This window comes from Helianthus annuus, chromosome 17 (assembly GCF_002127325.2).
Source record: "Helianthus annuus cultivar XRQ/B chromosome 17, HanXRQr2.0-SUNRISE, whole genome shotgun sequence".
Taxonomy (NCBI): Eukaryota; Viridiplantae; Streptophyta; class Magnoliopsida; order Asterales; family Asteraceae; genus Helianthus; species Helianthus annuus.
In genome coordinates this window covers 131,566,426-131,577,907 of record NC_035449.2, presented here as the reverse complement: position 1 = coordinate 131,577,907, position 11,482 = coordinate 131,566,426, and the positions used below count along the sequence as shown (strand labels likewise).

Below are 11,482 nucleotides of genomic sequence, written 5' to 3'. Positions count from 1 at the left end.
ATAATAGCTAATTCAACTTACATGATTGTTCCAAGTTCCATATAATTTTAAAACCATATACCGACTCATGATATAGATCTCAAACAGATACATTTGCTTCGAGTTAAGTCGGTTTCAATGGGTTATACGCAAATGCAAAAGAGTGTTAGATGAGGATCTATCAATTCTTGTAACAACTACAATCCTTCAGCAGACCTGTTTATAATCCAAGAGGTAAGCCATATTCATGTTTGTGATGTTAACAAAGACTTAAATGAATACAAGTCAGAAAATGGTAAAAAAATAAAAATAAAAAGGTCCTACCGGGAGTCGAACCCAGGTCGCTGGATTCAAAGTCCAGAGTGCTAACCACTACACCATAGAACCGATTTGTGTTAACAGCCTGTCTTTTAAACTCTTATAAAAAGTATAAGAGTTTCTGATGGTGGGTTTAGTGGTGGTGGGTGGTTGATTGATTGTGGTGGGTTAGAGGCGACGGTGGGTGAAGGGGTGGGTGCGGCGGTGGTTCTTTATGCATCGGTAGTTCGTTTTGAATCCGAGAACAATCCTCCTTTATTTTAGTTTCTGTGATAACTTTGCTTGTGTTGATTTGGGTGGTGGCGGTGAAGGTTGTGGGGTGGTGGTGGGTGTTCAATGATTTGAAGAAATAGTGGTTTGTTAATTTTGGGCAAATCTTGCTGTTTTGGGGCACACATAGTCAAACTGTAGTTTTTTTTTTTTTTTTTTTTTTTTTTTGTTGGTTTTATTGGAAAATGATGAAAAGGCAGTAGTAGAGTTAAAGATCACGTAGCAGAAAGAGTTGTGCTTATTGCTGAGAAAGCATCAAGAGAAATTTCAACAAATGCGTTGACTTGGGCTTTGACCCATGTTCAACCTTGTGATTGTTGTAAATTGTTGGTGGTCATCCCAGCTCCCGCTTCAAGTAATCCATTTTAATCTCATTTATATGTTATTCTGTGTTTGTTGCAAAATAGCCCATGGAAGGTGAAATGACAAGAATGCCCTTATGTGCAAGGCACATGACCAATTTTAACAAAAACATCTAACTGGATTTGGCGTAAAGGACATAACGTACAGGATTTTGAAACGTTAAGAACAAAACTAGTCAATTTTGAAGTCAAAGGACACCGCCTGCAATTTGATACATACATAAAGAACAAAACTTGTAATTTACTCTAGTTATTAACTTATTATTAGAAATCACATGCAGGAAAGAAGCCATGTTACATTATTAGCTAGCTTGGTTTATCGGTTGATGCGAGTAGAAAAAAACCAACCGATCCACTTTTCAAAACAATCGACTTAACAGTATCGTTAGCCACGGCTGGCATAAGTCTTAATGAAATAACTACTTTGTCATTTTGTTTTTTTGTAAAGTATTACTTTAACAGATTTTATAGTTACGTATGAATGCCAATCTAATGACAAAATACTTACAACAGAACCACATGTTAAAAGAAATTATTGTTCATATTAAAACAAAATGAATAATAGAATCAGCTCTCAGAACCATCGTAACAAAAACAATACAACCAGATTGTCCCGCAAACACAACAAAACATTTCTGTAAACAATCAAATATGACAAGAAACGTATACAGTCATTTACACCAACCAGATCAAGTGGCAGCAATGGCGATGACAGGTTGGGCAACCGCGGTTCCACTGGTGGCATCATCTTTAGCAGATACAGTTTCGGCAGGCGTTGGTGTTGGTGTTGCTGCATCCTTTGTATCTTGGGAAGCCTTGGCGGGTGGTGGCGGTGGAGGGACCATGTGTGCTGGCGGTGTTTGCTTCAGCTTCACCAGAATCTGTCGCAGCCTCGAGAGATCAGTTGGTTTTCCGGGTTTGGGTCCCTGAATGACTTCGATCGATGGTTTCTTGTCTTTATCCTTCTTGCCTCGTTTCTCGATGTTCGGGACCTCACGAGGAACGAGCTCCGCTATTGCTTTCCAGTACTGTTTATCGGCTTCTTTGTGAAACTTCTCTTGCTTTGCTACATATAACTGTTTCAAACAAGATTTAGTATATTGACCATAATAATTTGGCGCGATCATTTAATCACGCGTTTTTTTAAACCTGAATTACCTTTTCTCCTTCTCTATTGGTAAGCTTGTTAGTCTCGGTGTTCTGAAGTCTTTTCTCATGGAAAGCTCGTTTGTACATTTCGCCTTCTTCCATAATCTGAGTTCGTAATTCTTTCTCCTGGTTTTCCTTCTCCGCCAAGCGAATTGCGTTTAGTCTGCACAAGAAACACAAAATTGCATGCTTAAACACATTTCTTGCTCAGCAAGTTTGCAACCACCTTGTTATCCCCAAGAGGTTCAAGATAATCATTTGAGGCTATCATAACACAATAAAGATCAGACAATAGATCGCTCTCTTTTTCCGCACACTTACACAACATTTAAGTGCTGAACCAGTAAGAGGTCTGAACCATTAGGAGCCTGTATAATGCTTAACCCTTCAGAGGCAAATGTCTCACCAATTCAGATTAGAGGTCTTAATCATTCAGACTCTGTATAAATCTTAACCTATCAGAGGCAAATGTCTGAACCATTCAGACATCTTCTCGTGAAACAAACGGTCTGAACCATTAAGTGCTGAACCAGTAAGAGGTCTAAACCATTAAAGAGCCTCATTAAGAGGTAAACAAACAACCCCTAAAGTTTGTAACAATGTTAAATAAATAAACATAAAATAGCGACATCTAAACACCTATTAAAATACCTGAAAAGGACTTCTTAAGATAATAGCTGAATATTAATATATCTATTTGGTCCTATGAAATATCAAGATTTAAAACATTGACCAGAACCATATCACTTGGAGTAAAGATCATATGGATTATGATGTCTATTTAACATAACGCCCTTAAATTTCTTCGGATTCTCATTCCTAATTCCTTAATCCAGATCAAGAGATTGAACGAAGCCTAAAGATGAAACACTCAGTGTAAATCGAATACAGTTTTCATTCCACTTTAACAAACAAATTTTGCAATTCACACTAAACACCTTTAAAATGAAAGCTTATGATCTGGAAAACTCAACAGATCTACTCTTCCCATAGTTGTTAAAAGCCATCGCCTCTTGCGCCTAGGCCCATTTTTCAGGCGAGGCGAGGCAGTTACGCCTTAAGTCGAGGAAATTGCGCTTTAATTCTCCAGGTGATGGTTCAGGTGCACATTCCGGCGAGATTCCTAGATTCCGGAGAGTTTCCGGCCAAAAAATTCCAGCAAGATTCTAGGCAGATCCGTACTTTTATCTAAGGAAAACTACTTTTCTACACTAATACACTAATATTTTAGAACTTTTGGTACTAAATAAATGATATGAAGTGTTATATAATAGATTTTGTTTACTTTATTTAAAGAATAGTATTCTTTTTCTAATACATAATGTATTTTTAATTGTTTTTTCATTATGCGCTTTATTTTTATCAGGCCCTTGTTTTTTTTGCGCGTTGCGCCTAGGCCCCAGGCGCGACCTATGCCCCTTGAGTGCGCCTAGCGCCTTTAATAACTGACTCTTCCTTAACCTAAAAGCAAAGATCAATAACACAGCATCTATACAATAGCAATGATCTTCAAACCGGTCTATACTACACGATCCAGAAAAGGTAACTTAAGATGAGTAACAAAACTAGGCACAAATAAATGAATAATCATGAGTCCACTCTAACAAACAAACTTGACAATTCACAACAAACAAACGTAAAACAAACACTTATTATCCAGTAAACTCCATAGATCTACTACTCTTCCTTAACCTAAACGCAAAATTCAAATTACACATAATTCAATCTGTAACCAACTGCCAAATGATCGTTCAATTGTTTTGCTAATCGCAACACAGAATTTACACAATAGCAGATCCGGTAGCAATACTACTAGATATAGACATAAACATATACAATAGACGGTCTGTAAGAAATTGAACAAGATCAAGTGCAGATTGAACCTCACCGGCGCCATTCACGAAGAGCAAAACCTTCGTCGCCACCACATGATGCATGATTAACCATCCCCTCTTTTAACGTTATTTTCATGAAAGTAGTAAAATAACGTTAAAATTAGTGCACTTTCACTTTTGCCCCCCGAGCGCCCACACATATATACATTATAATATTATATGCGCATACCGTAAGCGGGGCGTCATCTATACAATAGCAATGATCTTCAAACCGGTCTATACTACACGATCCAGAAAAGGTAACTTAAGATGAGTAACAAAACTAGGCACAAATAAATGAAAAATCATGAGTCCACTCTAACAAACAAACTTGACAATTCACATCAAACAAACGTAAAACAAACACTTATTATCCAGTAAACTCCATAGATCTACTACTCTTCCTTAACCTAAAAGCAAAATTCAAATTACACATAATTCAATCTGTAACCAATTGCCAAATGATCGTTCAATTGTTTTGCTAATCGCAACACAGCATTTACACAATAGCAGATCCGGTAGCAATACTACTAGATATAGATATAAACATATACAATAGACGGTCTGTAAGAAATTGAACAAGATCAAGTGCAGATTGAACCTCACCGGCGCCATTCACGAAGAGCGAAACCTTCGTCGCGTTTCATTTCAGTCGGAGGCGGAAGCAGTGGACCGTCGGAGGTGAAGATTCCGTCAGTATCGTCTCCGATATTGTAGGCGTGAGTGCCATTACCGTTGGAGATCGGAAGAGAGTAAGTGTTGGGGTCGGGATCAGCGAATCCGAACGGATCTGATGATGCGTCTACGGTGTATGGATCTTCGAATGACATCTCTCTGTTGTTTCCTGTCAGAATCCGGGCTGTAATGCTGATCTTGGTTTATATACTCACTCGTCTCTCTTCTTGAGTTCCAACTTCCAAGTAAATTATTTTGCCTTTTCTCCAAAAAAATTACAAGAAAGGAAATCGAAATTTGAGATGGTACTAATTTGCTCCTTATCGTTTTGTTCAAATATTTACTTTCCTTCAATTCAATAGTTTTTTTAACAAATTTGGATCACTGACGGGCCATCGGAGTATTATCGTGTCACCAGCAGAACCATCCGATCATATGCGGATATCCGAAATTTTCGGATACCATATTTCACTATCCGAATCCGTATTCAGATATCCGATCGGATACCATATTTCACTATCCAAAATCGTCCTTGAGGTTTGGGCAAGTTTGTCATTTTCATCAAAAACAACTTTTTTATATTATATAGTCCTTCACTTTTGTGATTTTTTGCCATTTTCATCTAAACGTCTAATTTGCTTTACTTTTTCTATCAAACATTTAGATGAAAATGACAAAAAATTCGAAACCTCAGGGACGATTTTAGCAAAAAAAAAAGTCAGACGTTTGGATGAAAATGGCAAAAAATCTCAAAAGTGAAGGACTATATGGTACAAAAGTTGTTTTGGATGAAAATGACAAACATACCCAAACCTCAGGGATGATTTGGCAATTTACTCTTTAGATTTTGAAATTCAGATTTCCAACATTGGTTGCCGAAAATAAAGTGAAATATAATCTTTTTGTATTTTAAAAACTTTATGCTAAAACACAACAAAAATCTTTTTGATTTTATCTGAAATGAATAACAACTATGTACAACATATTTACAGACATATTTTTGTTGAGTTTGTGACAATGGATCATATCAGTTTTCAGAAAAATCACTAACACCGTTGATCTACTTAAACTTTAAGTTTTAAACAATTCACCTAGATTGTCAGTATATTGATCCACTTAAATTTCTATACAAACTTCAATTTTTTCAAGATATGAGATTAGATGTTTTTAGGAACTAACTTAATTGTGTGTCCCACCTCAGAATATACTCTCATCAAGATTCCCTAGATTCAGTGTTACTGGTGAATATACCTAATCGATATTTGTCTCTGGGTTAGTGCAAGACCTTGAGAGCTTAAGTTAGATCCATTGTTCTGACAAAGAAATGAAGGCTCGACTTAAAGTGGAGTTCCATTTTGAATCTTTTACTGCAATTGTAATATCTTTCGACATTTTCAGTTTTGTGCAATTTTTCGACTTTAATGCGAAAGTATTCTACAAGATCTAGGCCATTGCTAACGCAAAATCAGAAGATCTTGTATAACACCCCAGACATCAATTTTGTATAAAGACCTAATATCTCAGAATCAGGCAATCTCTCAAACGAAATTTCAGAGTATTAAGTCCATATATCCGAGAGATGTTACTCACATATTAAGAAGTTTTGATTTACTTTATATCTCGAAAAAAATCTACTAATTGTGTAAAAACCCATTGGCATATCATCAGTGAGACCGTTTATCACTTTTTAGCTGTTCATTTCTCTAGCATGTCATTATTATCTATTAATGTACTATCATTTGCTCTTTTCACGCTATAACTCCTTTGACTTTTCTTTTTCATGTTTTTGTACTTTTTCAAATTTTGAAATGTTTTTGAATTTTTCAATTTTCTATATACACCCCATAAAATTCAAAATATTTTAAAGAAAATTTGACAAACTGATGTGGACAACTTTATCTCGCCTTCATTTCTGGTTAACATTCTTTGTTTCTCTTTAACCCTCATGATGACAAAACATTGATATATTTTTTAAAAACATTTTCAATTCTTATTTTATCATGTTTTGTATGTTTAGCAATGAGGATGTGGTGATCTGCGTCCGCTGTTGTTTTTATGAAGAAGATGATTTGTTTGGGATTTTGAATGTACTAGCGAGAGATGAAATTGTGTGGGCTTTTGAATGTACAGGGGAGATATGATAAAATAGAGAGAGAATAAGATCTAGGTTTTTGAAAATGGAGAGAGATGATGAGAATGAAATCTGACATACATTGGTTTAAGTGAGATGTACATTTACAAAATACCCCTTTAGGCCTTTACAAAAAGTAAACTAGAGAATCAGGTGTCAATATGTTAGTGGTTAGGAGTAGTTCTCATGGTTCTCGCAACTGGGGGTGGTTTTCCCTTGAACTTGATCATATATATATATATATATATATGTTGGTGTAGTAATGTCTATCGCCTCCGTCAATGCAAATCGTAGCAGAAACTGAAGAAATCAAGGCTTTATTATTCATAATGTAGTAAAAAGGACAAGGTGGCAATCTTGTAAATAAGGATAAATCCTTATACCTTGTGCCTATAAATAGAAGCCTTAGTTTTAAAAACTTTTGCCATTTTGACTCTCTGGAGAACTCATGTCAGTCTGACTTTCAGAGGCACCTTTATGCTTTCATATCTGATAAATGAAGGACCAGACAACATTTTAGAGTTGAATACTTTGTCGTATATTTGTAGTTTGATCAAATGGATTCCGCACATTAGTCAAAGCCGATAAAGTGGTATCAGAGCAGGTGCTCGGTTGCGAAGATCAAACGCACAGATTCGTACAAGATTTGATCAGATTCAGAGTCAAAATCATCTAGATTTGTCAAATTCTTCATATCTTTCTTGTTCTTCACGTTTTACACTGAATTTTGCAAAATTGACAGGGTTTTTACGGTTCAAATTGGCTGATTTTTTGATATGTTGTGCGAAATTAGCTGATCTATAACCCTACAAATTTTCAGGTCAAAATTCCAAGCCGTTTGAGAGAAATCTGAGTTTTTGTGGCCGATTTTGCTGAAAAGTTTGTCACCAACCGATCGGCCAGACTAACCGATCGGCCAGCACCAACCGATCGGCCATCCCAACCGATCGGTCAGCAAGCCGAATCATTGCATCACACTGCATTTCATTAAACACCTTGACTTTGTTGACTGGCTAACCGATCAGACACCTGTCCGATCCTCTGCACATCACTGCATTTCATTAAAATCCTTTGACTTTGTTGACCCAACCGATCGGACACCTGTCCGATCCATAGCATACATGCCGAACGGTCAGCACTCCGTTTCACAATATATCAATACTTTAAAGTCAACTTTGTGCAGTCAACATATATCTAGTAAATCATTAAATAGTTCACGTGTTGCACTAATATCGATAGATTCAATATCCATTGGTCCAATCAAATCTGTTTTTGTGTATTGAAAGTCAAAATTGTCATGGGTCATTAAATGTATATCATGTGATGTATAGTTGAAATTGAAATTGTGTGCAAAATTTTTAGAGGTCCAATTAGATTGAGTCTATTATCAAATTAGTCAAGATAAGCTCACATGATTCATTCACATCGGTCCAATAAAATTCAGTTTGTGTGCATGTAATTTTTATCCTTGACGGCCATCCATACTTTGCATGTGAAACAATCTGTTTGTCGGCCACCTTTATAGCATTAAAAAGATTCCATGTGTTCATTAATTGGTGATAGGCACAAGACAATATCACGATAACCTTGCATGTGATGTTCTGAAAATTTCAATTGAGGTCCAATAAAAATCAATGGCTAATTCATTAGTTGTCAGTTTGAATTGTTGAGGTCAAATAAGTCAATACGCTACTCAATCAATGTGTTGTGCGATTCATTGCATTCTATTTTGTCGTGTTGTGTAGTGTCTTCAACAAACAGCACCCTGACCGATCGAACAGCATCCTGTCCGATCGACCAGCATATTATTTTATCGTGTAGTGTTATTGATCGAACAGCAGGTCGTTCGAAGTGCCACCCGTTTGACCAGTTGACCTAACCGATCGGCTAGCATCCCAACCGATCGAACAGAAGGTCGTACGGATAACAGCTTTCCCGTTCGATCGAACAACAATTCGAACGAACAGCAACCTCACCCGATCGGACAGCAACTCCAACCGATCGGACAGCACTGATTATTTTCAGTGTTGACTTTTGTTGACTCACTCGATCGGATACCCGTCCAATTCAGTTGTTTTATAAGTGTTTAAACTGATCGTTTGTTTGTTTGTTTGCAGGTGATTCTGAGGTAATTCAAGGATATAAAATGATGGAAAAAATTGTTCCTTTTAAAGACAACAGAAATGAAAAAGAGAAATGTGTCAACAGAAAGATGAAAGCTCAAACCAGGTTGATCAGAATCTCTCGTACATTCAAAGAAGCTAAACAGGCAAAGAGATGGGATGTTATTAGAGAATGTTATCTTGATCTCAATGGAAACATTGCAGTTGATCCAGATTCCATTATTATTGATGCTTTCATCCAGCAATTTACTGAAGAAGAAGAAGCCAGACAGAGAATGTGGTGGGGAGGTGGAGAAGAGAAAGAAAAAGAGAAAGATGAAAGTTTAAAATGTGAAGTTGTGTGCTCAAAGTGTGAAAAATCTGAAGCAGACAATGTCAAATTTTTTAAAGAAGTGGAAAGTTTGACATTGGAAAACAAAAATTTAAAAGAAAAAGATTTTCAAAATAAAATAGAAATTTTAGAAAATGAAAAGTTGAAAATTGAAAAATATTTTGAGAATAAAATAAACACTTTAGAACATGAAGAAGTGTTTTGGGCAAAATTAGAAAATAAGGCTTTAAAAGATAGAGAAACAATTTTTGATTATAGAATAAAAGTTTTGGAAAATGATTATTCTGTTTTAGAGAAAAATAAAGTTGAAAATGAAAATGCAATAAATTCTCATCTTGAGAAAATCGCTCAACTTGAAAAGGAAGTTGAGTGTTCGAAAAATAAAATTGAAGAATTAGAAAATAAATTGAAAGGTTTTGAGACTGTGTCGTCAATACCAGATCTTGTATGTCCAAAACCGATCAATTCAGTCCCAATAAGTGACAATGTCACAAATTATGACAAAGTCATAATTGAAGATTGTGATGATGAAAATGAGAAAAATGAGAAAAGAAAAATATTTTTGGAATTAAAAGAAAAATTTAAAGATACTGTTTTACATTCTACTGAAATAGGTGAATGCTCAAAGCAAAAACCTGTTAAGAAGAATGTAGAACAAAAACAAAATGTTAAAAATTAGAAAAATTCGAAAAATAAAAATAAAAGCTCATCAGTTCAGTCATCCAATCATTATGAAAAATCACAAAAATCTGAAAATAAAAACTCACAAAAAGTTGGTAATAAGTGGTGCAGGTTTGACCACAATGCTCAAATGTCAAATCAAGGATACAAGAGGAGACATGATTACCACAAAGCAAATCAATGTTTTGATCTGAGTGTGTGGTATGAAAATGGTGAAATGTATGATAACAGAGTGTGTTACACATGTGGTTATCAAGGACACATTGTTGTTAACTGCCAGAGTCAGAGTTTTGAGACAAGAAGATTTTATGATTGTCAAATCAAAGGTCATATTGCAAGAGATTGCCCAATGAGATCAAAGGCAAGATCGAGGGCTGAATCTCAGAAAATGGTGAAGAACTCAGTCAAAGTCGAGGAAAAGCCTAAAAGAGAGAAAGTAAAGAAGCAAAAGGTGAAGTTATCAAAGGGGCAGAAAGACAGACTGAGAAAGAAAATGAAGAAAGTAAGAGAGTATCTCAAAAAGATTTTGTCCTCGGGTACAATTGATAATTCGAGAAAAAGTTCTGATGAATCGATTTGCTCAACTAACAAGGATCAGTCAAGCAAAACGAACTCATCAGATATAAATCTGAGGACAAAAGGGATGATAAAGAAAGAAAAATTAACTAATCAAACCAATGAAAATTCAAAGAAAGTTAATTTTTCAGATAAAGCCTTTATCAAAGTTTTCAAATATAATAAAGATTGTGCAAGATTATGCACGTCACAGGTTGATAAATTTGGAAAGGTTAAACATTGTAGGGATTGGGTTCCAATAAAGAATGGCGATGAATTTGTTTCTGAGAAAACAAAAGAGCCATCTCCTGGCAAGGAATTTGTTTCTACGGAAGCAAAAGAGTTATCTCCTGGCAATAATTCTGACTCGTCAAAGTCAAAGGAGCCACAATTAGGCAATGAATCTAACTCGACAAAGTCAGAGGAGCCAAGTATTGAGGTCAAAACTGTCAAACCCAAGAACGGTCAGGCTTGGGTGAATCTTTTTAAATAAAATCCTGACTTGCCGGAACTCCCAGGTTGGTAAGTGTGGAGTAGGAATCGGCATTTTTCTTGAGAAATTCACTTCGGTGACATTTCGAAGTTCAAAAAGATTAATCAGGGACATTAAGTTGTACTTGATTTATCTTTCTTACATGTGGTGTTGTTGATGAAAATCTATAAGTGTTAAATTTTCAAATGGTGATACGAGAACAATGGGATGAAAGAACCCCAAGTTTGTGAAAAGACAAACAAAACTTATTTTCCGGAAAAACCATTTTGATTAAAACAAACTTAAGTGTTTTGAAATCTAAATGGGAAAATAGTTTATTGTCAGGGGGAGTTCTGATTGTTTAAGCCGAGTGAATGGCGAATTGAAGCGATCCGATATTAGTTTGTCACTTTACCTTGTACAGTTTGTTTTCAAATTTTCCTAGAAAATCAAAATTGAAATATATTTTGATTTTAGGGGGAGAAAAATTAAAAAAAAAATTAGAAAATTTGAAAATGCCAAAAACATTGAAAAATTGAAAATGAGTTTTGTTGAGAAAAGA

At 35.5% G+C, this 11,482-nt stretch overlaps 1 protein-coding gene and 1 non-coding gene across 3 annotated transcripts; both read right to left on the bottom strand.

The window, feature by feature from the left end:
• Nucleotides 1–294: 294 nt before the first annotated feature.
• On the bottom strand, nucleotides 295–366 carry TRNAQ-UUG. Its single transcript has one exon. It is a non-coding gene; the product is annotated as a tRNA-Gln (tRNA).
• A 1,083-nt stretch (nucleotides 367–1,449) lies between these two features.
• On the bottom strand, nucleotides 1,450–4,891 carry LOC110920891 (clathrin light chain 1). Of its 2 annotated transcripts, none has more exons than XM_022165113.2 (3): nucleotides 4,559–4,891; nucleotides 2,088–2,241; nucleotides 1,450–2,005 (listed from the first exon to the last, which is right to left on the bottom strand). In XM_022165113.2, exons 1-3 carry the CDS (start codon nucleotides 4,780–4,782, stop codon nucleotides 1,619–1,621), a joined length of 765 nt encoding a protein of 254 aa, XP_022020805.1. In that variant the 5' UTR covers nucleotides 4,783–4,891; the 3' UTR covers nucleotides 1,450–1,618. The 2 variants fall into 2 exon arrangements, with proteins under 2 accessions (XP_022020805.1, XP_022020806.2); XM_022165114.2 differs by lacking the exon at nucleotides 4,559–4,891 and adding an exon at nucleotides 3,967–4,078.
• Between the last annotated feature and the right edge of the window lie 6,591 nt (nucleotides 4,892–11,482).